The 27,474-nt window shown below is 45.4% G+C and overlaps 1 protein-coding gene across 1 annotated transcript; it reads left to right on the top strand.

Moving 5' to 3' along the window:
* The first annotated feature begins 4,323 nt into the window (after nt 1–4,323).
* PTRH1 (peptidyl-tRNA hydrolase 1 homolog) lies at nt 4,324–25,635 on the top strand. The gene is made up of 5 exons (XM_040324727.1): nt 4,324–4,462; nt 13,224–13,443; nt 15,038–15,137; nt 24,433–24,478; nt 25,180–25,635. Exons 1-5 carry the CDS (start codon nt 4,355–4,357, stop codon nt 25,381–25,383), a joined length of 678 nt encoding a protein of 225 aa, XP_040180661.1. The 5' UTR covers nt 4,324–4,354; the 3' UTR covers nt 25,384–25,635.
* The last annotated feature ends 1,839 nt before the right edge of the window (nt 25,636–27,474 follow it).

The raw sequence follows: 27,474 nt of genomic DNA, 5'->3' as shown, positions 1-27,474 counted from the left end.
TTAGCTCATTATGAAATACTTACCTCGGAACGAGGTGTGTAAAACTTACCTGGTTCACGCCGAGCGAGAAATCATCTTGCTCCGGCGTGTCTTCCGGGTATTGCCGCTCCAGCGCTGTGATTGGCTGTAGCGGCGATGATGTCACTCCCGCGCGTGCACGCGGGAGATTTAAATTCGGCAAGGTCCGGCGGCCGCGGATCCCCCCTGCGCATGCGCCGTTGCAGTCAGCGGCGCAATGCGAGGGGAATATCTCCTAAACCGTGCAGGTTTAGGAGATATTCTTTATACCTACAGGTAAGCCTTATTATAGGCTTACCTGTAGGTAAAAGTCATAAAGTGGGGTTTACAACCACTTTAAAGCAGGAGTTCACCCGAAAAAAATGTTTTAACATTAGATTCATGCTCATTTTGTCAAGGGAAATCGGGTAGTTTTTTTAAAAACAAAGCAGTACTTACTGTTTTAGAGAGCCATCTTCTCCGCCGCTTCCGGGTATGGTCTTCGGGACTGGGCGTTCCTATTTGATTGACAGGCTTCCGACGGTCGCATACATCGCGTCACGAGTAGCCGAAAGAAGCCGAACGTCGGTGTGGCTCTATATGGCGCCTGCGCACCGACGTTCGGCTACTTTCGGAAAATCGTGACACGATATATGCGACCGTCGGAAGACTGTCAATCAAATAGGAACGCCCAGTCCCGCAGCCCATACCCGGAAGTAGCGGAGAAGATCGCTCTCTAAAACGGTAAGTACTGCTTCGTTTTTAAAAAAACGACCCGATTCCCCTTGACAAAATGAGCATGAATCTAATGTTAAAAATTAACATTTCCGGGTGAACCTCCACTTTAACCTTCCTGGCTGGGGCAGCGTTAAACTCTAAGCCAAAAGCACTTGCCGGAGACTGGCAGGTGAGCAGAAAAGGGTCTTTTCTGTGCAATATCATTGCCCAGAGCAGGAACGTATAATGAACAAATTGACTTTAATACCATATTAAAGTGGAGTTCCACCCATTTTTTTATGTTTGTCTGTGCTGCGTGCTCTAATCTCATAGTGTTCAGAATGGACAATTTTTATTTAATTTGTTGCTTGTAAATACCTTTATTTTGTAGTCCTTCATTACTTCCTCCTCCTTATTTGCCTAGGCTATTTGCAAGGGTTTCTGGGATAGGCATCATGTTTCCCAGTAGTCCTTGCAAACCTGACTGAAACCTATTACATTGCTTGTGCACTGAGCATGTGCGAAATATGCAAAGCTGAAATCCAGGAAGTCTTACAGTCTGGCTTCATGATGCCCACACTTAAGATGGCCACAGTCTATTTCTAGATTATAAACTATCTAAATGCTGTAACAAACTAACAAAACTGACTTTAGTTTACAGACTAACTTTACTAGAATACATTAAGCTTGTGTATTACAGGGGTATTTATATTTAAAAAGTGAAATTGTGGGTGGAACTCCCCTTTAAATCTACTAAACATTATCCATCTAACAAGCAATAAAACAACTGACAGTGGTTCTAACACTGGCCCACTCTGTGCACAACTACAAAAAAGTGACTGAACCTGCATTGTAAACACTAATATTACTCTCCTATTATCCCCAGTGCCAGAGCCGTGGCACTAAATAGTGAACAGTGCCGTCATCCGTAGACATTTTGGTATCGGGTAGTTGAAAAGGAAGCATTAATGGAGGATGAGCACTGGGGGGAGCACACTTAGAAACAATAAGCTTTTGCATACGTCTAAAGAACTGTAGTGAACAGTTGTTTCACCCAAGGCCGTTTTAATGCATGGGCATTCCTGGGCACTACCCAGGGGCCCCAGATGCATGGGGGCCCTATGGTAATCTTGCATTACATCATACTTGCCAACTATCCTGGATTTTCCGGTACAGTCACGCTTTTTACTAAGCTGTCCTGGGATGGCTGTAGCTCGGGCAGCATCCCATAAAACTGTGTTGTGCCCTCCTGATCCCAGTATTGTGCCCTCCTGACTCCCCCGTACTATGCCCTTCTGCCTTCTCCCGTACTGTGCTCTTTGTGTTGATTAGTCTTTGATTTATGGCATGTTTTCTTATTGTTTAAAAATGTATTTTATTGAAAGTACTAATAAATAGTATGTTTAATTGTTTAATTCTATGGACTGTGTATACTTTAATTCTTGAGAGTAGGTACGTAAATTGGGACAGGCTGGTAGGGGACCCAGTGAATTACTTTGCCCAGGGGCCCATAATGCTATTAAGATGGCCCTGGTTTAACCCCCTCTTTGATACTGTGTGGGGCTACTGCATAGCAGAGTGCTGTCATAGTTACATAGTAGGTGAGGTTGAAAAAAGACACAAGTCCAACCTATGTGTGTGATTATATGTCAGTATTACATTGTATATCCCTGTAGGTTGTGGTCATTCAGGTGATTATCTAATAGTTTGTTGAATCATCGATGCCCCCTGCTGAGACCACCGCCTGTGGAAGGGAATTCCACATTCTTGCCGCTCTTACAGTAAAGAACCTCTACGTAGTTTAAGATTAAATCTCTTTTCTCCTAATTTTAATGAGTGGTCGGGTGTCTTGTTAAATTCCCTTCTGCGGAAAAGGTTTATCCCTATTGTGGGGTCACCAGGATGGTATTTGTAAATTGAAATCATATCCCCTCTCAAGTGTCTCTTCTCCAGAGAGAATAGGTTCAGATGCAGTGCTGGCAATGTCAAAGTTTGACATGCGGGCAGGAGTGGGTGCATGGATCTGCATGGAGGACAGGCTTAATCACCTATCTAAATGAATGAGCCCTTAACTGCTTGTCGACCAGCGCACGACTATATCCGGTGGCAGCATGGCACGGACGGGCAGAAGGACGTATATATACGGCCCCTTTAAGAGAGAGCGGCATTGTGGGCACGTGCCCGCCGCAAGCCCGACCGCGGGTCCTGCGGACTCGATCGCCGTAGATATACCCGCGATTGGCTCACGGTAAGGAAGAACGGGGAGATGCTGATGTAAACAAGCATGTTCTCGCTCTGCCTAGTGACATACAGTGATCACCGTTTCCTGTAATCGGAAGCAGTGATCACTGTCTTGTCACGTGTAGCTCATCCCCCCCTACAGTAAGAATCACTCACTAGGGCACACTTAACCTCTACAGCGCCACCTAGTGGTTAACCCCTTCACTGCCAGCGTCATTTTCACAGTAATCAGTGCATTTTTATAGCACTAATCGCTGTAAAAATTACAAAGTGTCCGCCATAATGTCACAGTCACGATAAAAAAAAAAAAAAAAAAAACGCTGATCACCGCCATTACTAGTAAAAAAAAAAAATATTAATAAAAATGCCATAAAACTATACCCTATTTTGTAGACGCTATAAACTTTTACACAAACTGATCAATAAAGGCTTTTTGCGATTTTTTCTTACCAAAAATATGTAGAAGAATACGCATCAGCCTAAACCAGGAATCCTCAAACTAAGGCCCTCCAGCTGTTGCGGAACTACACATCCCATGAGGCATTGTAAAACTGTGACATTCATGGACATGACTAGGCATGATGGGAATGGTAGTTCCTGAACAACTGGAGGGCCGTAGTTTGAAGACCCCTCGCCTAAACTGAGGAAAAAAACATTTTTTTATATATTTTTGGGGCATATTTATTATAGTAAAAAATATAGAATTTTTTTCAAAATTGTCGCTCTATTTTTGTTTATAGCGCAAAAAATAAAAAACGCAGAGATGATCAAATACCACCAAAAGAAAGCTCTATTTGTGGGGAAAAAAAGGACGTTTTGTTAGGGAGCCACGTCACACGACCGCGCAATTGTCAGTTAAAGCGACGCAGTGCCGAATCGCAAAAAGTGGCCCGGTCATTTGGCTGCATAATGGTCCAGGGCTGAAGTGGTTAAACAGCACCTGATGGCAATACAATCTTGTAGTAAATCTGTCTCACAATCTCACTGCTCCTGTTTAGCATTGCGAAGTATGTACAGATGAACAGACGGATGTACAGACCCTCCGACATGGCCCCCTCCAGCAGGGACAACTCACATCGCCCCCCCATCATCTCTCTTTCTTTCGGATTACACTTGTTTGAAATGAAAGCAAACCCATCACAAGAGTCCAATGGCTGAGCTCAGGTGAGTGGAGGCAGAAAGGAGGAGAGATGACCAGGTGAAGAGTGTGTTGTACCTTCCAAAGTTGGTCACATTGGAGGATCTGCATGTATTCTAGTCCTAGGGAATCTCCATGTTGTTTACAAAGCAGTGCTGTTGTCATGGAAATGGTAGGACCCCCTGGGCTGTCCTACAATATGCCTGTTTTTTAGTACATGAGGCTTATCTCATGCCAGGCACATGTCAGGGCTGCCTATAGATGGGAGGAAGTTACAGCCATTCAGGGATCATGTGGATATGGAGTGTGCTCGCTCGGTATATGAGTCAGACAGCAGTTCAGGGTCACAGCAGAGAAAAGGTCTTCATGGTGAGTCAATGAACTGCATTCAGCGTGGCAGCTGTTCTTAGGTCATCAGTGTGACGGTATAAAATAGACCTTATTCCTAATACTAATCCTCTCTGTATAGTATTGTCATCTCCTGCAGGGTTGCCCTATGAACAGCAAACTATGGTACAGAAATATGTAACACTTCAGTCTCCAGCAAGTGCCGAGAATATGCCCATAATCTCTTCTGTACACAGCAAGGCTGAGTCTGTGTGTGGAACGTCCTCTGCTATCAGGGCTGGACTGGGACAAAAATGTGGCCCTGGACTTCATCCAGACCAGCCCAGGGCACAACACATCAGGGTACAATGCACATAAGGGCAGGGCACAACACATCAGGGTACAATGCACATAAGGGCACAGTACAGGGCACAACACATCAGAGTACAATGCACATAAGGGCATGGTACAGGGCACAACACATCAGGGTACAATGCACATAAGGGCACAACACATCAGGGTACAATGCACACAAGGGCACGGTACAGGGCACAACACATCAGGGTACAATGCACATAAGGGCAGGGCACAACACATCAGGGTACAATGCACTTAAGGGCACGGTACAGGGCACAACACATCAGGGTACAATGCACATAAGGGCACGGTACATGGCACAACACATCAAGGTACAATGCACATAAGGGCACGGTACAGGGCACAACACATCAGGGTACAATGCACATAAGGGCAGGGTACCGGGCACAACACATCAGGGTACAATGCACATAAGGGCACGGTACAGGGCACAACACATCAGGGTACAATGCACATAAGGGCACGATACAGGGCACAGCACATCAGGGTACAATGCACATAAGGGCACGGTACATGGCACAACACATCAGGGTACAATGCACATAAGGGCACGGTACAGGGCACAACACATCAGGGTACAATGCACATAAGGGCACGGTACAGGGCACAACACAGGGTACAATGCACATAAGGGCACGGTACAGGGCACAACACATCAGGGTACAATGCACATAAGGTCACGGTACAGGGCACAACACATCAGGGTACAATGCACATAAGGGCACGGTACAGGACACAACACATCAGGGTACAATGCACATAAGGGCACGGTACAGGGCACAACACATCAGGGTACAATGCACATAAGGGCACGGTACAGGGCACAACACATCAGGGTACAATGCACATAAGGGCACGGTACAGGGCACAACACATCAGGGTACAATGCACATAAGGGCACGGTACAGGGCACAACACATCAGGGTACAATGCACATAAGGGCACGGTACATGGCACAACACATCAGGGTACAATGCACATAAGGGCACGGTACATGGCACAACACATCAGGGTACAATGCACATAAGGGCACGGTACAGGGCACAGCACATCAGGGTACAATGCACATAAGGGCACGGTACAGGGCACAGCACATCAGGGTACAATGCACATAAGGGCACGGTACAGGGCATAGCACATCAGGGTACAATGCACATAAGGGCACGGTACATGGCACAACACATCAGGGTACAATGGCACGGTACATGGCACAACATCAGGGTACAATGCACATAAGGGCACGGTACATGGCACAACACATCAGGGTACAATGCACATAAGGGCACGGTACAGGGCACAACACATCAGGGTACAGGGCCCATCACAGAACACCACATTGAGACACAGCACATCAGGGCACATAGCATATCAGGACAGGGGGAACATAGCTAACAACAAAACCTGGGGAATGCCCAGGGAAAAAACAAGCCTACTTACCGACCAGCTTGCAGAATAACCACTTAACCTGCAATGCGTGAGCCACAGAGCCGCGCCAAGGCACCCTGTAATCTGTGGTCCTAACACTAAACAATGAGCATCCCCACAGTGGAGGCACATGCATTTCAATGGATAGATAGGGGGAGGTGGACTGAAGGGGAGCCACCCCTGCTTAAAGGTACAGGAGCACACCAAGCACCCAGCATATAGCACAATGGCTGCAAAGGTGCTGGTGCACTGCTGGACCAATATAAGCACCACAGGTGAAACACAAACATGTCCACCGCCCCCATCTATAGCTGGCAATCGCAGTAAGTAGCATTGGAAGGATAAAGCAGATAACAAAAAAACCTGGGGAATGCCCAGGGAAAAACCAAGCCTACCTACCGACCAGCTTGCAGAACAACCAATTAACCTGTCTAACAGTATGCGTTAAAAACAGGGGTTTTGTCCGCACGCATTTGGAAACACATGCGTGTGCATGGGGGCACATAGCACATCAGGACAGGGGGCACATAGCACATCAGGGCACGGAGCACAACCGGACAGGGGGCGGCACATAGCACATCAGGGCACGAAGCACATCAGGACACAGTACATCAGGGCACGGGGCACATCATGACACAGAAGCACATCAGGGCACATTGTTTACCAGTCAGCATGCAGAGTAGCACAGGCAGGAAGCGTGTGTAATAAGTTGTCTCTCATGTCTCGCTGCGGCTGCTCCCCGCCCCCCCGGCGGCCTCTCCTCTCTTCTCGTCCATCCCAGATGATGTCACAAGCAAATGGGGATGGACGAGAAGAGAGGAGGGGCTGCCGGGGGGTGGGGAGCAGCCACAGCAAGACATGAGAGACAACTTATTACACATGCTTCCTGCCTGCGATACTCTGCATGCTGGCTAAGTGGCTAAATCTCGATCTACCCGTCAATCGCCAGCTGTCGGCGATTGACGGGTAGATCGCGGCAGACCTCCGACCGGCCCACTGAGCCATCGGCCCACTGGGAATCTCCCGGTAGTCCCAATGGCCAGTCCATCCCTGTCTGCTATGAACCCATATTTATGGACCATGAAGAATTAAAGGGCTAGTTCACTTACAGTGCAGTCAAGGGACCACAATAGTTTACAAATCACGGTGCAATGTAGAAAAATGTAGCTTCTTTTAAATTACATAGCCCAACAGCGGCTTCCCCAAAGCCTGGCAAAAAAAAACAGCTTTCAAAGTGATTGCCACCATCCTGTATATAAGCTAAGACAGATGGTTCATTGAGCATATTCCCATCATCACAGGAACGAGTGTGGAGCTACTGTATTGCTAGTCCAGAATTACACACATGCGTATCGCGCTCTCCCTTGTCCACCAATTCGCACATGCGTAGTGTGTGCTCTCCCTCGTCCACCAATCCACACATGCGTAGTGTGCTCTCCCTTATCCATCGATGCACACATGCATAGTGCACTCTCCCTCGTCCACCGATCCACACATGTAGTGATTTTTTTCCTTTTGAGAGTCGGAGAATTGCATATCAAGGTCAGACTCCCAGCACGAGAGGAATGTAGAAGAGAAGTCAGGCGGCGGCCGAGTCAAGGCAGTGTAGATGGTAGAGAGGCCATGACGAATTGGTTCTCCCTTATGACACGGACATTCCAGCCCAGTGTGCTGGCGAGATATACCTGGAGCGCGAGAACATGTCGAAGCTGGAGACCACTCCAGAAGTCTGAGGGAGGGTCGGCTGCAGAGGCCAGCGTGGCTGGGGAAAGTTTGCCATCTGACCCCAAGAAATCCCAAAGATGTGCACGGCTGCCGGAGAAACTGGGGGTTCCAGAGACCAGGATCAAACTCTGGATTTCCCAGGATAGGGATCATGGGGGTAGGGCAGAGGAGCGATCGAGGTGCTACAGAATGTTGCCCTAGATCAGGGGTGCCCAACCTTTTGAAGAGTGAGGGCGTCTTGGTAACTGGTCATGGGCCAAAATGAGCGGAGTGGGCAGATGACAGGTCCGTGTCTGCTCTGTATATGCAGAGCGGACACGGACACAGCCCACTATACTCGGATTGGTAGGACACAAGTCGGTTTACATCTGCCACTCCTTAGAGGTGAATGGAGGGCCCAATTGGGTCAGACTGACCATGTGAAAGGGGCCCAAGGCTGCTGTCACACAGATGCGCTGCAGTTTACCCGCACTGCTGGTGCAATGCAGTGTACCTTTTGCTTTCCTGCACTTTGCAATAGACTTCTATTATATTCTGCAGGTTTGGTGCACTTTCAGAAAGCTCACCAAACTCGTAGGTAATAAAAGAAGTCTATGGCTCAGTGCAGGTAACCCACAGGTGCACTGCTCTGCACCTGCAGATCAGTTTAAATGCAGCCCAGTAACCACTGCAGAACAGATTTGCCCATATATACACTGTGATTTTAGTAATAAAACTGATCTTTAATAACAGTATTCTATTCTATTCCATGCCAGAGCAGGAGGTCGCGGGCCATACCCGAGGGCTCTGTGAGCCAAATGTGACCCCCGGGCCACTGGTTGGGCAACCCTGCCCTAGATACTTGTAGGGTGCTTGCCAATGTGGGGTGGTCACTAAGTGATCTCGGGAGCGAGAAGGTAATCCACGGCCAACTTTTTGCCGAACTGCCTGAATCCTCCAATTCCATAGCCACCCAGTGCTTAGCATCTGCATGACAGTACCAGTCAACCAACCTTATGAGAAGAGCCGCCCTGTAATAGGCCCGCACATCAGGCAGTCCCACTCCACCCCAATTTTTAGAAAGATGGAGGAGCTGAAGCTGGATGCACGGTTTTCGATGGGACCAGACAAACTCATGAAATAGGGAAGTTATGCTTTTGAAAAAGGAGGGGGCAGAAGCATGGGAAGCGCCTGCATCAAGTACATGATCCGAGGTAGTAAGGGCATTACAGTGACCGAACCATATCAGGGTAAGCATGTGTCAGTGTAATAGATCGGCCCTCACTCGCTCTAAGCAGCGGATCAAAATTGGCTTGATAAAGGGCAGCCGGGTCCAAGGTAATGTTAACTCCCAAATAGCAGATAACATCATGCGCCCATCAGAAAGAGAAGGAGGGCCAGAGGCTATTAACCATGGCCTGATCTAGCAAGATGGGGAGAGCAGAGGGCTTCGACAGGTTAATTTGAAAGTTGGACAATGTGCCATATGTCTACCGAATTTAAAGCGGAGGTTCACCCTAAATTTTGACTTTGGCTCAAGTAAAGTAGCAGGCATAGACAATAACTAATCCGTTGTTTGTTTTTTTTTTAATCGCGATCCTTACCTTAGTACTGCAGCAGTTTCTCTCCTGTCAATCACTATTCCCCGTGGGAGTGGGCGTTCCTAATAACAGGCTGTGATTGACGTGCTTCCGACCGGCGCATACTGCGCGTCACGGTTTGCCAGAAAGAAGTCGAACGTCGGTGTGGCTCTATACGACGCATGCGCACCGACGTTCGGATTCTTTCGGCAACTCGTGACGCGCAGTATGCGCCGGTCGGAAGCACGTCAATCACAGCCTGTGATTAGGAACGGCCACTCCCGCGGGAAAGCCGGGGGTGAAAATAGCCCTATAATGGTATGTACGCAAAAAAAAAAAAAAAAAAACAACAGCATACTGTCGGTCTCATAGGTCGGCTCCATGTAATGTTAGAATTTTTTTTTAGGGTGAACCCCCACTTTAACAGCTTTGGCAGAGACGCCAGTGGGTCAGACAAAAAGAAGATCAGATCATCCTCCAAAGCAGCCACCTTATGCACACCAGAGGCTTTTCCGTAGCCCAGGATTTCAGGGTCTAACCGTACCGTACACAGGAAGGGTTCCAGGGAGAGGATAAAAATTAGAGGCGATAGAGGACAGCACCGACGCATTCCGTTTGTGATCGCAAAAAAAATTTGAGCGAGTTTCATTGACTTTAAACGCAGCTGAAGGGTGTGAATAGAGAGAAAATGTAGCTCATCATTGAAGACCCTAGCCCAATATGTTCCAAGGTAGCATGCATGAACTGCCAGCTTACCCTAGCAAAAGCCTTCTCTGCATCCATAGACAGCAAGAGAAGGGAGCGACGGGCAGTTCTGGCAGCATGGACCAGGTTCACCACCCGGATGGTGTGGTCTCGGGGTTACCTCAAAGGAACAAATCCCGCTAGGTCTCTGTGAATTAAGTGTGGAATGTGGGGAAGTAGCCTGTTGGCCAATATTTTTGCAAATAGCTTAAGGTCAGTATTCAATAAACCTATTGGCCGATAGCTTCCACATTGTGAGAGGTCCTTAGGGATCAAAAAGATGTAAGCTCTCAAGGTATCTATGGGTATGGATTGTCCCCATGTAAGGGAGTTGAGCGCAGAAACAGTGTGGGGACAGAGCCTCAGAAAATACTTAATAAGCCGGAGTGAGCCCATTCGAGCCAGGGGCTTTCTTGGGCTTAGAATTCGCCAGGGACGCCTCCAACTCCTCCGCTGTAATAGGCTCCTCCACTGCCTCCCACACAAAATCTGTTTTTTTTGCTATACAATTACTTAGAACTCCCAAACATAGATATCCAACATGTCACGCTTTAAAATTGCACATGCGCGTAGAATGGTGACAAACTAAGATACTTAAAAATCTCCATAGGCAACGTTTTAAAAATGTTTACAGGTTACCAGTTTAGAGTTACAAAGGAGGTCTAGAGCTAGCATTGCTCTCGCTATAACGTTTGTTGGGATACCTCACATATGTGGTATTAACGCTGTTTACATATGCATGCGCGACCTACATATGCGTGCAAGCAGTTTGTTTTATTTAACAACGTTTATTTTATTTATTTTTGATGGTATCACAAGAAACGTAAACATACTTTTATGATAACAATAAAGCACAGGTCCTCTTTATGAAGACATAAGGGTTCTATAAGACCCCAGATCTCTCCTCTACCCTTGAATGCATCAGATCAGAAAAAAAAACAAACACATTTATCTGTTGCTTTCCCCCCAAAAAGGGCAGTGTTTACATCAGGAAGTGACGTCATGATGTCTTCGGCCTCCTAGATCAGAGGCCGCCGATGCTTCCAGCCTACTAGATTATAGAAGTGAAGAAAGACCATCGTGCAAGACGGGTAAGCCAGAGAAATAGCAGCTAATCAGCCACTCAGATTGCTTTTAGTGAAAAGAGAATCACCAGCTGAAAAATTTATTTCCAGGGTTTTGGCTGTAGCCATAGCCCCGGTAAACTGCTTCAAAACCGCATATATATATATGTATTGTGGTTTTTAAATGGTAGGAGAGGCACTCTAATAAGGTAAGGGACAACTCACTGTTGTTTCAAGAGACCCGATAGCTATGAAATCTGCACTTAAATGGAACTTTAGTCAAAAAATTCAAGTGTTTGTTACCCAATAAATAAATAAAAAATGGATCCTATTTCTTTAAAGCATGTTACACAGCACAGTGCTTGTGCTGTGTAATTTGGCCCCCTGTAACACCTGAAATACCTGGCTGATCCTGCCAGTTTTTGCTATCCGAATACGCATAGATTGATAGGTTTGCGCAAAAGTTATATGGTGTATATATACTGTAATTTATTTTTATACTAGTAACGGCGGCGATCAGTGACTTATAGCAGGACTGCGATAATCAATCGGACACTGACACTAATACAGTGATCCGTGCTAAAATATGAACAGTCACTGTACTTATGGCTGGGAAGGGGTTAAAAATCTAGGGTGATCTAAGGGTTAAATTTGTGCCTAGCATTTTTCTGTGTACACAGTGTGATGCTTTTACTAAGTGACTGATTTAAATACCTGCATTGCGGGGAAAGTAAATCTATTACTTCCCTGCCGACAGGACAGGGTTCTGCCTTGCCTTGTTTTATAAAGGCAGAGCCCTGTCCGGTGTGTGTGTTCTGGATCATCGTCAGGTGCCGGCGGTAATAATTTGGTGGCTGGCACTTACTGAGCAGCATCTGCTGTATAAAATCACAGTAGAGTCAGATCGCTGGTGGCGAGCACGTGCCCCCTACCTGGACATGCCAGATCACGTACTAGGTAACACAGTATCTATGTTATACTGTCGACAAGCCGTTAATTGTATGATCCTTGCTAAAGAACAGTGGGGTAGATTCAGGAAGCTATTACGGCGGCGCATCTCCAGATACGCCGACGTAATTTGATTTTTGCGCCGGCGTATCGTTACGCCGATTCACAAAGGCAGATACGCTAAAAAAATAGGCTTCCTCCGCCGACGTAACTTGAATGCGGCGGCGTAGAATTGTGTGCAATATTACGTTGGCCCCTAGGGGCGCTTCCACTGTTTTCGGCGTAGAATATGCAAATTATCTAGATACGCCGATTCACAAAACGTACGTGCGCCCGGCGGTAGTTTTTTACGTTGTTTGCGTAAGGCTTTTTCGGCGTAAGGTTGTTCCTGCTATTAGGAGGCACAGCCAATGTTAAGTATGGACGTCATTCCCGCTTCGAAATTTGAATTTTTTACGTTGTTTGCGCAAGTCGTTCGCGAATAGGGCTGGACGTAATTTACGTTCACGTCGAAACCAATACGTCGTTGCGCCATACTTCGAAGCAATGCACACTGGGATATGTACACGGAGGGTGCATGCGCCGTTCGTAAATCACGTCAGGTCATCACATATTAGCATAAAACACGCCCCCCTTCCCCATTTGAATTACGCGCGCTTACGCCGGCCCCATTTACGCTACGCCGCCGCAACTTACGGAGCAAGTGCTTTGTGAATACTGCACTTGCTCCTGTAAGTTACGGCGGCGTAGCGTAAATACGATACGCTACGCAGCCCTAAGAAACGCAAGTACCTGAATCTACCCCAGTATTTTATTTATCAAGTCGTTATGGGTAAAGTTCCGCTTTAATAATAAAAAAAATATATTATATATATATATATATATATATATATATATATATATAAAAAATGATGAGCATCACTCTGCTAATGTATAACTTGTGCATTTTCTTCTATGTAGGTGGTTGGTTTGGGTAACCATGGCATGTCGGGTACCAGACACAGTGTTGGAATGACAGCTGTCAATCTGTTGGCACGAAGACTGAAAGTTGCAGACCAGTGGAAGACAGACAGGAGGACTGGAGCCGATATCATCACCACCAAACAAGATGGAATGCAGCTAGTTTTACTAAAACCTCGTCAGTTCATGAATGTCAATGGAACAAGTGTGGGTAACGCAGGTAGGACATTTACTAATACTACTTACTAGTTCCTAATACTAGTACTAGTACTACGCGTTTACTCTGTAGAAAAGTTTTAATTATGGGCAAGTTTTGTCACAAGTGTTTTCTTCCATGTGAGCTGTAGACCGGAACAGTACTATGCAAAGCACTAGAATTCTGATGGGCCCTTCTTCTCCCAGTTGAGTACTGCTATAGTAGGAAGCTAATATACATGTAGCGCTCATGTACTTTATGGTATGGGTGCTAGTCAAATTTAAGTATAGATCAGAGTGTAGTTAAACTCTGATCCAGATTGTTAGTAGCAAATTGCAGTCTCTTTCTCAGCTTGGCTGTGCTGTGAGCCCATTCTGCTGTGCTGGGGTGTTCTTCCAACCCCGGTAATGTAGGTGGCAGCAGTGGAGTCGAGGTTTGGGTGCTCTTCCCAGCAGCCAATCAAAAGGGTTTGTCCTCGCTGTGCATGCTAGGGAGGGGTATGTATGGGACAGACGCCATTGGTTCTGTGTCTTCTTCGTCCAGTGTGGCACCCAGCTTTAGGGTGGCCACATCACGGCGCTATGGCCTACCTGGCCGGGGCATGCGTGCCACGCGGTGTTCCTGGTTCTGGGGCCATGTAGGCCTCCGGGCATCTGAACCAGCAATGGGGACCCAGTGAGCGACTGGGTTCCCTCTTTTGAAGATCCCAAGCTGGGTGCTGTTCGGTGGGGGAGTCGGTCTGAGGAGCGCCATTGAGAGGCTGGCAGTCCAATAGGACTTGGACGAAACCACCGGGGATCACAGGTAACCAGACACTGCAGGTGTGATCACCTGTCAGTCGGTACCTGAGCAACAAGTTGAAGGAGATCCAGACGTAACTTAAGTAAGGAGGCATATCTCCAATAATCCAACCCAGAGGGGACCTGTGGCAGAGGTATCTTCTGAGGCTCTTTGAGAGGGGTCTGTGGAAGAGACTTTCTCCCAAGTTCAAGTTCACCAAGGAGGGTCTGTGGCAGAGACTTATTCCTATAATTGTCCGAGTGATACTCCGGCTGCCAGGTCAGTGAGAGAGGCCTGTCTGGGTACACTGCACCCACTCCGGCGGGAGTGGCGAAGAGAAGTGTTACGTTTGGGAGCAGGACTGTTTCCTATCATTACGCCTAAATCTGCTATTCTTTCTCCTTTCAACTTTACTCTCCTCACCGCAAGTTTAATGTTTTTACCGGGCTGGCTAATAAAGAGCACAGCAAAAGAGCACCTGTCTGGACATTCCTTTACTTCAGTTAATGCACATACGCATCACTCGCCCCTAGAGAATTCGGAGGAGCCACGAGTTAACACGCCGCCCAAAAATCCAGCAGCTCCAATGGGGGTAATGCTACATACACATGGGTATTCATACAAGCTGTGTTTATGTTAATACATCTTAATGATTGCTTGAATGACTGCATAACTGGATAAATTATTTTAATTTGACTGCTGTTCTGCTTTATAAAGAAAGTGGGCTTAAAGAGCCATAATAACATTCAGTTAAAAGTTACTGCGGCACTCAAAATAGCCATCTGAATCCAATATTACTTGGATAACTGCTTTGAGTAAAATTATTTTTCTTTTCCAGCTGGAAAATTCCATCTCGTCCCTGAGAATATTTACCTGCTGCATGACGAGCTAGACAAGCCTCTTGGAAAGGTGTCTCTTAAGCTTGGTGGGAGTGCAAGGTAAGTGGACAATACATTTTTTTTTTAAATTAGAACTCTTCCAAAATGTTAAATGAAGTTCATGAAAGGAGGTGGGGATGTAGTTCATGGAAGAAGGTGGGGGTGTAGGTCATGGAAGAAGGTGGGGGTGTAGTTCATGGAAGGAGGTGGGGGTGTAGTTCATGGAAGGAGATGGGGGTGTAGTTCATGGAAGGAGGTGGGGGTGTAGTTCATGGAAGAAGGTGGGGGTGTAGTTCGTGGAAGGAGGTGGGGGTGTAGGTCATGGAAGGAGGTGGGGGTGTAGTTCATGGAAGGAGGTGGGGGTGTAGTTCATGGAAAGTTCATGGAAGAAGGTTGGGGTGTAGTTCATGGAAGAAGGTTGGGGTGTAGTTCATGGAAGAAGGTTGGGGTGTAGTTCATGGAAGGAGATGGGGGTGTAGTTCATGGAAGGAGATGGGGGTGTAGTTCATGGAAGGAGATGGGGGTGTAGTTCATGGAAGGAGATGGGGGTGTAGTTCATGGAAGGAGATGGGGGTGTAGTTCATGGAAGGAGATGGGGGTGTAGTTCATGGAAGGAGATGGGGGTGTAGTTCATGGAAGGAGGTGGAGGGTGTAGTTCATGGAAGGAGGTGGAGGGTGTAGTTCATGGAAGGAGATGGGGGTGTAGTTCATGGAAGGAGATGGGGGTGTAGTTCATGGAAGGAGGTTGGGGTGTAGTTCATGGAAGGAGGTTGGGGGTGTAGTTCATGGAAGGAGATGGGGGTGTAGTTCATGGAAGGGGGTTAGGGTGTAGTTCATGGAAGGAGGTGGGGGTGTAGTTCATGGAAGAATGTTGGGGTGTAGTTCATGGAAGAAGGTTGGGGTGCAGTTCATGGAAGAATGTTGGGGTGTAGTTCATGGAAGGAGGTGGGGGTGTAGTTCATGGAAGGAAATGGGGGTGTAGTTCATGGAAGAAGGTTGGGGTGCAGTTCATGGAAGAAGGTTGGGGTGCAGTTCATGGAAGAAGGTGGGGGTGTAGTTCATGGAAGAAGGTGGGGGTGTAGTTCATGGAAGGAGATGGGGGTGTAGTTCATGGAAGAAGGTTGGGGTGCAGTTCATGGAAGGAGGTGGGGGGTGTAGTTCATGGAAGGAGATGGGGGGGTGTAGTTCATGGAAGGAGATGGGGGTGTAGTTCATGGAAGGAGATGGGGGTGTAGTTCATGGAAGGAGATGGGGGTGTAGTTCATGGAAGGAGATGGGGGTGTAGTTCATGGAAGGAGGTGGAGGGTGTAGTTCATGGAAGGAGATGGGGGTGTAGTTCATGGAAGGAGATGGGGGTGTAGTTCATGGAAGGAGGTTGGGGTGTAGTTCATGGAAGGAGGTTGGGGGTGTAGTTCATGGAAGGAGATGGGGATGTAGTTCATGGAAGGGGGTTAGGGTGTAGTTCATGGAAGGAGGTGGGGGTGTAGTTCATGGAAGGAGGTGGGGGTGTAGTTCATGGAAGAATGTTGGGGTGTAGTTCATGGAAGAAGGTGGGGGTGTAGTTCATGGAAGGAGGTGGGGGTGTAGTTCATGGAAGGAGGTGGGGGTGTAGTTCATGGAAGGAGATGGGGGTGTAGTTCATGGAAGAAGGTTGGGGTGCAGTTCATGGAAGAATGTTGGGGTGTAGTTCATGGAAGGAGGTGGGGGTGTAGTTCATGGAAGGAAATGGGGGTGTAGTTCATGGAAGAAGGTTGGGGTGCAGTTCATGGAAGAAGGTTGGGGTGTAGTTCATGGAAGAAGGTGGGGGTGTAGTTCATGGAAGAAGGTGGGGGTGTAGTTCATGGAAGAAGGTGGGGGTGTAGTTCATGGAAGGAGATGGGGGTGTAGTTCATGGAAGAAGGTTGGGGTGCAGTTCATGGAAGGAGGTGGGGGGTGTAGTTCATGGAAGGAGATGGGGGGGTGTAGTTCATGGAAGAAGGTTGGGGTGCAGTTCATGGAAGGAGGTGGGGGTGTAGTTCATGGAAGGAGATGGGGGGGGGGGTGTAGTTCATGGAAGGAGGTGGGGGTGTAGTTCATGGAAGGAGGTGGGGGTGTATGGTTGCATGCACCTTTACAGCCCTAATCTATCTATCTCCAACTGGTTCTCCTGCCTTGTTTAAATTTGGTGCCAGACCTCATACTTCACTGGGTAACTGTCCCAGACAACAAACAACAGTGTGTGTAGTGAGAATAGATTACCAGAGGACCTTTATAGTGTTAATCAGGGCCATGAAAGGCTTAAAGTGGTTGTAAAGGCTCAAAGTATAATACTTCCCTGAGCCCCAACTTGATCCAGCGATGTGCATGAGCGCAGCGTCTCTCCTGGGTCCTTGCCTTCTCATTAGCTCCCGCTACTGTCAATCACAGCTAGTGAGCCAATAAGGCGAGAGCAGGGGCTGAGCCAAGCTATTTGTGTGTGAATGGATACATAGAGAAATGGCTCAGGAGCAAGCTTGCTTGGGAACTTGGCAGGAGAGAGGAGCCATGAGCACAGGCAGGGGACACGAGAAAAGAAGGATCGGGGGCTGCTCTGTGCAAAACCATTACACAGAGCAGAATAAGAATAACATGTTTGTGGTTTAAAAAATAAAATAAAAATCTGCCTTTTAATATCACTTTAAATAGTTACTTTTCATTAAAAATTTAAACGTTTATTAGGATAATATGGAGAAGGGGTATATCATCCCTGGGGTTTATGTTACTGTCCCCCCTTTGTAGAGGTTTACCTGGTGTCCTGGAAATTCCACTAAATTAAACTTTCTATGTCCCCTCTGAGGAGTGTCTTTATGATATATTCCTGTGGAGAATCTATACACATGACACGTCCCCACTGAACTCTACAAAGCAGTCTGTGAAGAACGCACTCCAGAGAGGCAACCAGCAGTAAAAGCCCCACATAGGGGGGTTAACCCTTATAGATCTTGGTAGGAGTCTACGTTTATATACAAGAGCTGCACAATTAGTCGCTAACATTTTTTTGGATTCACCCTCCTCACGATCTTAATCCGGCATTTCCACGATTCTATGTAACAAGTGCAGAGCCATTCTCTGTCAAAAGAAGCTGACAAACGTTTATCAACATTGCTCAGCACCGAGAGATAACTATAAACATTGTATCATTTGGTTCTTTTAGATCAAAAGGGATGAACTTCGGTCTGTAAATTAGGTCACTTAAAGTGGAACTTCAGTCATTTTTTTCATCTTTCCATCTATTAAATCTTCTGCCCTCATCGTTTTACCTTTGGATAGTAAAACATTTTTTTTCTGCCAGTAAATACCTTCTAAAGCCCACTTCCTGTTTCTTGTCGGTTAAAAAAACGTCTAGGCTTATGATATCATGCACAGCTCTCTCTTTCACTCTCGTGAGAGTTTGCCAGGAAGGGTGGGGGTCTGAGTCATAAGAGGGCCAATGAGCGATGCAAAGCTGGAGGTATGTCTGTATAAATCCAGGAAGTGAACAGGCAGCAGCTTCAGCTGCCCACAGTTAAAATGGTTGCAGCCAGACTCAGTGGAGGGAGATTCCTGCAGCATATTTGGCAAGTACAAAATCACAGCATATATAAAATAATATGCAAAGTGGTGTGAGGGAAGCTTCAGAATGGCAAATATGTTTTTATTACAATCTATGTGAACAGACTGCAGTTCCTCTTTAACCACTTCCTTACTGGGCACGTCGGGAAGTGGTTAAAGACTAATGCTGCATACACACGATCAGAATTTCCGACAAGAAAATGTCTATGTGAGCTTTTGGTCGGAGATTTTTTGCACGTCGGAATTGCATACAGACGATAGGAATTTCCGACAAGAACTTTTCCCGTCAAAATTTGAGAACCAGGTCTCAAATTTTTGCTGTCGTAAATTCCGACAGAAAAAGTCCAATGAAGCCTACACACGGTCAGTGAGGGCATCAATTTGTTGCATGCTCGGAATCATCAAACTTCATTTTTCTCGGCTCGTTATAGTGTTGTAACACGTCACGCGTTCTTGACGGTCAGAATTTTGTGTGATCGTGTGTATGCAACACAAGTTTGAGACAAAAATCAGTCTGAAAAAATTCCACGGTTTTCTTGTCGGAATTTCCGATCGTGTGTACGCCTTTTTCTGACACTTGTTGCTTGCAAGTTAGTGTTTTTTGCTAGAAAATTTAGAACCTCCAAAACACACATTTATATATAATTAGCAGAGACCCTAGAGCAGGGGTCTCTAAACTGTGGCCCGAGGGCCAGATGTGGCCCTTTGCTAGCATTTATCTGGCCCTTGGGGCACAATTCCTTCCAATGATCTGAGGTTCTATTCCTCCCATTAACACCAACAATGGGGCACTGTATCTTCCATGGATACCAATGATGAAATACTATTCCTCCTACTAAGAGGGGGAATACTCCTATTGACCACCAACCCTGAGGCCATATTCATTCTCACTGATTTTGGGCCTGTGACATTTTCTACCCCTGCTGGCCACAATCCGGCCCTCCTAAAGTCTGAAAGACAATAAAGTGGCCCTTTAATTAAAAAGTTTGGAGCCCCCTGCCCTAGAGAATTAAATGGTGGTTGGTGCAATATTTTATGTCACACTGTATTGGCGCAGAGGTCTTTCAAACACAAAACAATACACTTCAATGAATAGAAAAAATACTGAAACCCAAGACAGCCAGCTAACGAGTATTTTCAGAAAGAGGTAAGCATTGACAGCCTTATCTCTGTCAGTATATCTGGGCCTTTGGCTCTAATCATGTGCTTCAAAAGAAAAAACCCTTATTGGAATCCATGTGTCCGGCGTGTAGATCAGAGGGCCAGACACATGGACAGTAGGGGGTGGCACCTGTTTGCCCCCTATGGACAGGGTGCCACTGCTAACACCCCTCCAGACTGTACAGGAAATAGTAAATGTTCCTGCTCAAGCAGTGTCGTAAAAGTGTGCCAGGCACAAGATTGGCTAAACAGAATTATGGTTCCTTTGGTCAATTAAAGTGTCACTTACCCGACAGTTTTAGAAAAAAATATCAATAACTGGCGTTCTTACCCACTCAGTGACTACGAGATTCGTTTTCTGTATTCTGCAAAAATGAAGAAAAGATGATCAGCACTCCGGTCAAAGAAAGACAAAATGCAGCGCCTTCTAAGCGTAGCAAGTGAGTTTAATCGAGGCAAATCGTTAAAAGCATATGAAAAACCTACTCACATTACAGACGTAGGTACAAGCGAAAATAAGAGTGTCATCCGCGGAATCCCCGGGGACGGCACGATGTCCTAGTGCAGGCGGCGTGGAGATGTCCTTCCCTGTGCAGCAGCGGCGGCAGGAACCGAGGCGCCCTCGGAACTAACAGGCTGAGGTCAGGTTTCCACTGTGGGCTGCAGTCGGCGTCACTTCCGGACGCGGGAGGTGCGCGCGTTCGAGACTTTCGAGTCTCTTCTTCAGGCTGAGGTCAGCACTCCGGTCGTTGCTCTTAAACAATTGATGTATTTATTGACAAGCCACAGTAGACAAATGCAATAGGAAAGGGTGACATGTTTCAGCCTATAAGGCCTTAGTCATAACCACTGCAAAAATACCTGGTAGATCCGGATGTTCTTTATCTCCACCTTCTGTCCATGCTAGGGATTTTGTAGCTGTGGTGGCAACTCTGCACATCTATGCCGAGTATTTCCTCGCTATCACATCTGAGCAGCTCATGTGACTATAGACTGACACATGTGGATGTATACACAGTGGTTAATGACAGCCCACTCCCTACCTCCTCCATGCCCACTAACCAGCGAAACACAATGGGGATGGGATATTACATGTAGATTGATGGAGGCCTCAGCTCCCTCTTATTCTAGGACAAAGGCTGGAGGGGTGTGACACAGCCTGTTACTGGCAGAAATACCCAAAACCATGTTATTTCCATAAAATAATAAAGATTTGATTTCAAATATACTGTATATTTGTATGTCAATTTAAAACCGCTTATTAATATTATTTATTTTTATTCGATTTTATTTTATTCTTTTAATTAAAATAAGTATAGTGCGATCATCCCCATACAGAAATAGAAGAGCCAATGTAAATTAAACAGTGCGTGTTTAGTCACTTTAAAGCGGTGGTTCACCCTTAGAGGGCACTTTTTCCCCTTAGATTCCTGCTCGTTTTGTCTAGGGGAATCGGCTATTTGTTTTAAAATATGAGCATTACTTACCCGTTTACGAGATGCATCCTCTCCGTCGCTTCCGGGTATGGGCTGCGGGAATGGGCGTTCCTTCTTGATTGACAGTCTTCCGAGAGGCTTCCGACGGTCGCATCCATCGCGTCACGATTTTCCGAAAGAAGCCGAACGTCGGTGCGCAGGCGCAGTATAGAGCCGCACCGACGTTCGGCTTCTTTCGGCTACGAGTGACGCGATGGATGCGACCGTCGGAAGCCTCTCGGAAGACTGTCAATCAAGAAGGAACGCCCGCTCCCGAAGACCCATACCCGGAAGCGACGGAGAAGATGCATCTCGAAAACGGGTAAGTACTGCTCATATTTTAATACAAATAGCCGATTCCCCTAGACCGAACGAGCAGGAAGCTAAGGGGAAAAGGGGAAAAAATTAATAAATGGGTGAACTCCCGCTTTAACCGCTTGCTGATCGTCCCATAGCAGTTTTACTGCTACAGGGTGGCAGCAGTGCGACTCATCACATGTGTGTAATTTATTATATATATATATATATATATATATATATATATATATATATATATATTATATATATATGTTTGGTATAAGGAAGGGAAATGGGATAGGGGAATCTGCGCTAGGTTAAAGCAATAATAAAGCAATTAAGGGTGGGTCCCGGGAGGGACGTCCTGCAGCTGAACACAAATGTTTAGATACAAAAACAAAAAAAAACGTATGGAAAAAGACAGTGCAGCGCTAGACAAAATATAACATCAAGTGTAAAAAGTGTGTCAATAGAATATTTAAATAAATGAATAAACCATGAATGAAAAATTATATAAGTGAAATATAAAGATAACACAATCTAATATGGCAATTATCCTCTGAAGTAAACAGGACTGTTTGACACACTTTTTACACTTGATGTTATATTTTGTCTAGCGCTGCACTGTCTTTTTCCATATATATATATATATATATATATATATATATATATATATATATATATATATATATATATATATATATATATATATGTGATCTGGGTCTTTCGGTGGGTATCATGGACTCAATATCCACCGGCACCCGCTGATTGTTTAGTACACAAGCAGAACAGCGATCTAGGTAGATCACCGTTCTGTCAACAGGGAAGATATTGATCCTGTGTTCCTGCAAAGCAGGGACACTGCTTTATGCCTTCCCTTAGTAAAATCACCTCCTCCACAGTACACAAAGCACAAGCTAGGAACACATTTAACCCTTTGATGTTAACCCCTTCCCAGCCAGTGTCATTAATACAGTGAAGTGCATATTTTTTTTAGCACTGATCACTATATTAGTGTCACTGGTCCCCAAAAGGTGTCAGTGTCCCAACTGTCTGCCACAATATGGCAGGTTTGCTATAAAAGTCGATGATCGCCACCATTACTAGTAAAAAAATAAATAGAAATATACCATCGCTTGTAGACGTTATATATTTTGCGCAAACCAATCAATATACGCTTATTAGGATTTTTTACCAATAATTTGTAGCAGAATACATATTGGCCCAAACTGATGAAGATTTTTTTTTTTGCTTATAGCGCAAAAAAAAGGAAGGGGATCAAATTCCACCAAAAGAAATTTCTATTTGTGGGGAAAAAAGGACAAACATCTTACTTGGGTACAGTGTCACATGCCCACGCAATTGTCAGTTAAAGTAAAGCAGTGCCGTATTGCAAAAAATGGCCTGGTCAGTCAAGGGGGTACATTTTCCAGAGGTCAAGTGGTTAAACAGTAAGTATATGTTTTAGGGGTTTAACTGGAGTGTAGCTTCAAGGACATATTGTATGTTACCCAGGGCCGTCTTTAATGTTGATTGGACCCTGGGCAAAAAATTTTCTTGGGGGCCCCCCATGCAATTTTGCTTTTTCCACCTGCTCTGAGACATACAATACATATCAGCAAGACTTAAAATCAGTTTACTGTATCAGATCAGGCAGTGATTGCGATTGGTTGCCAGATGTTACAGTATATCATTACCACTAAGGCCCTGTACACACGATCGGACAAAACCGATGAAAACGGACTGAAGTTCAGTTTCATCGGTCCAAACCGATCGTGTGTGGGCCCCATCGGTCAGTTATACTTCGGTCCAAAAATTTAGAACTTGCTTTAAAATTGAACCGATGGACGCCTAACCGATAGGTCAAAACCGATGGTTAGTACGCAAAAGCATCGGTTCAAAACCCGCGCATGCTCAGAATCAAGTCGACGCATGCTTGGAAGCATTGAACTTCATTTTTCTCTGCACGTCGTCGTGTTTTACGTCACCGCGTTGGACTCAATCGTTTTTTTAACTGATGGTGTGTAGGCACATCAGACCATCAGTCTGCTTCATCGGTTAACCGATGAAAACGGTCCTTCGGACCGTTCTCATCGGATGGACCGACCGTGTGTACGCGGCCTTACTGACTGGTTGATAGAGGTTACAGCTCACATTACGGCTCACTGATTAGTTGCTAGAGGTTACAGCACATAATTTCTTCTTGTTGATTGGTTTCTAGAGATTACTGTACAGTAATACTGCTCACTGATTGATTGCTAGGGGTTACAGCACATCATCTCTTCACTGCAGAGGGGCATGATATACATCTTAATGCTGCTGCACTCAGCTATTTACATATGAATGCTCCCGTTATTTACATATGAATAACGGTTATTTACATGTAAACACAGGGTCTGCATGTGAGTCATCTGTACACAATAATAGGGCAGAGCTAGGCAGCATTAGTAGCAGCACTTCACACTGAGATATCAGGACACAGCACATGACTAAAACTTCAAGGGGCAAGAGAATTTAAACCAGGATAGTTGGCAAGTATGACGCTGCTGCATTGGGCTCCACAACAATGACAGGGCCCAGGGCAGCTTCCCCTTTTGCCCTGCCTTATACGGCCCTGATGTTACCCCAGTAGTGTCTGCCATCCAAGGTGTTATGAAATTATAGTGAAGAGAAAAATAATAAAAAAAATCAGTGGCAGGGGTCTAGACCATCATATCCTTGTTTAGTAATTTTAATAGACCAGATCCTACCCTTTGAAGTTTCCTTCTCCTTTATTTGTTATAGCCAGTTTCTTCACTTCCTCCTCTGTAGCTTTTATTTATTAGTTGATCAGTTTTTTTTTTACATTTCAGAGGCCACAAAGGTGTTCGTTCCTGCATTGACCATCTAAAGTCTGATGTAAGTTTATCATTTATGATGCCTTTTGGCTAGTGTTATTTATAGTAGTCCAAGTTTATTGATTGACGAGGAACTAGAAACTCTAAAGGTTGTGCCCAAAAAATGTCAGACAGAAGGCAAATTACTTTAGTCGGTAGTATGGTCTGTCTGTAGCTGATCTTTCATTATTTTAATAATTACTGACTTACGGTACTTGACCTTGTTCTGCATGCTCTATGTCAGGGGTAGGCAACCTGGGGCCCTCCAACTGTTGTGGAACTACATTTCCCATGAGGCATTGCAAGGCTGACAGTTAAAATTACTCCCAGAGGCATGATGGGACTTGTAGTTCTGCAACAGCTACAGGACCCCAGGTTGCCTACCCCTGCTCTATGTGGAGGTGGTCATTTTGGTAGAGGCAAAGCTTTGCTTCCTCATGTCAGATCCTCCAAGCAAAGAGAACAGTTCAATACTACTACAAATTTCATTAGAATAACGGCCAGAGGCTGCAGTTCCTTAGATCTCGCACTGCAGATGTACTATGAGGCTGTAGGTACCTTCACATACCAAGAAGTGCAATGCTATTTTTGAAGAGGAATTCAAAACAAGATACATTTTGGGGTACTGCCAAGTATTAACCTTTGTAGATCAGTAATATAGTAGATCCTCATTTTTTGAGCTTATGCCCATTCTAATTTATGTTTTTTTTTTTTTTTTAACAGACTATGACCAGGCTCTTGATTGGGATTGGACGTCCAGATGACAAGTCCTCAGTAACGGCACATGTGCTTGGACGCTTTACAAAACCAGAGCAGGAGATAGTACCTCAAGCTCTGGAGCAGGGTATAGACTTGTTATTGTCACATATCAAGAACAAAACAGGGTTGGACTCTTCGACACATGCTGCGTCACCGAAAACCACGTGACCTTGGTGAAATCCGATTGGGAGAAAGAAGTTTTAGTACAGAACTGACCCAAGTACTGGTTTTACAAGAAGTACACAACTAGAGGGTGTTCTGGATGTGCATATTTATTGGAATTATAGTGTTTTGTCAGCCCAGAAAGGACTATGAGGTTTGAAGGCCCATCTATTGGTATAGGTACAGTTTTGTTCAAAATTATTCAACCCCCCAATGCTGTAAAGGGTTTTAGGGAATTTAGTGTACATTTGTAATTGTATTCAGAATTAAATCCTACAAGGACTTCTTAAAGAACCATATGCAACTAAAATGACATCAATTGGTTTTGTAATACAGTAGTAAATGTTTATTTTGTGAATTCTTCATTTACACAATTATTCAACCCCTTAAAGACTACCACTCTGAAGAACAGAGGTTCATTGAAGTGTTTTCAATCAGGTATTGAAAACACCTGTGGATGTCAGGGAGCAGCAATAAAGCCTAATAAGCACCAATTAGGCAGCTTTAAAATTACTGTGATACTCAGCTCCTTCTAGACATTTACTGGTGTGGTTACAAACATGGTGAAGTCAAGAGAATGGTCCAGGAAGACAAGAGAAGAGGTGATTACTCTTCACAGGAAGGGCAATGTCTATAAGAAGATTGCAAAGATGTTAAACATACCAAGAGACAACATAGGAAGCATCATTCGCCAATTCAAGGGCACTGTTGAAACGCTACCTGGTCGTGGCAGAAAGAAGATGCTGACTTCGACTGCTGTGCGCTACCTGAAGCGTAGAGTGGAGAAAAGTCTCCGTGTGACTGCTGAGAAACTGAGAAAAGACTTGTCAGATGTGGGTACTGAAGTTTCTGCTCAGACAATACGGCGCTGGAACATTTTGGAGTGGCCATCGCAGTCACCAGACTTAAATCCGATTGAGAACCTCTGGTGGGACTTAAAGAAAGCAGTTGCAGTGCGCAAGCCTAAGAATGTGACTGAACTGGAGGCTTTTGCCCATGACGAATAGGCGAAGATACCCGTAGATCGCTGCAAGACACTTGTGTCAAGCTATGCTTCACGTTTAAAAGCTGTTATAACTGTAAAAGGATGTTGTACTAAGTACTAAGATTGAATGTCACTTGGGGGTTGAATAAAACTGATAATGATGTGAGCACAGAAAAGACATTTGTGGTTATTTCATTATAAATGTTATGTTATATTTGTCTGACCTACACGTGCCTCTTTGATTTAATTGTAAGCAGGATGACTGATCAAAATCAATGTCAAACTGGGCAAAACAATCAATTTCAGTGGGGGTTGAATAATTTTGAATACAACTGTATGCTTGTGTACACTGTAACTGGGGATTCTAGAACAGAAAGACTGCATTTCTTATTTATCAAATTAGGTTTTGAAATAAACCAGTAGAGTTCGGTGTGGTGGGAGGACACTACGATGCCCTGGCATTTTACCCATCTCCACACCCTTAGGCTGGGTTCACACCTGTGTGTTTTTAAGCATATTTTGAGAAGCACGGGAATGCAAGACAATCGATTTCAACAATGGGTCCCATTCTAAGCAGTTTCCTGCTGTGTATTTTTGGAAGAGGTGCAGGGACTTTTTCATGCAGGAAGGTGTGTTTTTGGTTCAATAGACTTCAATACAAGAGCATGAAAAACACATGTACATTAGTTTTTGGTAGGGTTTTTTTGTCTGAACAACCAGACTCCTCCTCCACACCTAAAGCATAAAAAACGCACCAACAAAAAAAAAAGGGTGAACCTACACCCACCCTGACCCACTAAATCTTAAAGGAGACAGACGTAGAGCCAAAGCTTGTTTGGCTGTACTTCTCCTGTGATCCGTTTTCAGCAGACAGCGGGCTGAAGTCATAGAGCAGGTTCAGGCTGGGGAAAGATCACGATCATATGGTCAGGATCCATCCAAATCCCTGGACCAGCACCCGGCTCAGCGATCCACTAATGCCACGCACACACGATCGGAAATTCCAACAAGAAAACTGTTTTTTTTTCTCCGACGGACTTTTGGCTCAAACTTGTGTTGCATACACACGGTCACACAAAATTCTAACTGTCAAGAACGCGGTGACGTACAAC

Source organism: Rana temporaria, chromosome 9, assembly GCF_905171775.1.
Source record: "Rana temporaria chromosome 9, aRanTem1.1, whole genome shotgun sequence".
NCBI lineage: Eukaryota > Metazoa > Chordata > Amphibia > Anura > Ranidae > Rana > Rana temporaria.
The sequence above is the reverse complement of the archived record's forward strand: the minus strand, read 5'-3'. Positions and strand labels throughout refer to the sequence as shown.

Coding starts and splice junctions, on each gene's coding strand:
- PTRH1 (XM_040324727.1), top strand. CDS start 4,355: ATGGGAGGAAGTTACAGCCATTCAGGGATCATGTGGATATGGAGTGTG. Junction 4,463..13,223: donor GCAGAGAAAAGGTCTTCATG/GTGAGTCAATGA, acceptor TCTTCTATGTAG/GTGGTTGGTTTGGGTAACCA. Junction 24,479..25,179: donor TTGACCATCTAAAGTCTGAT/GTAAGTTTATCA, acceptor TTTTTTTAACAG/ACTATGACCAGGCTCTTGAT.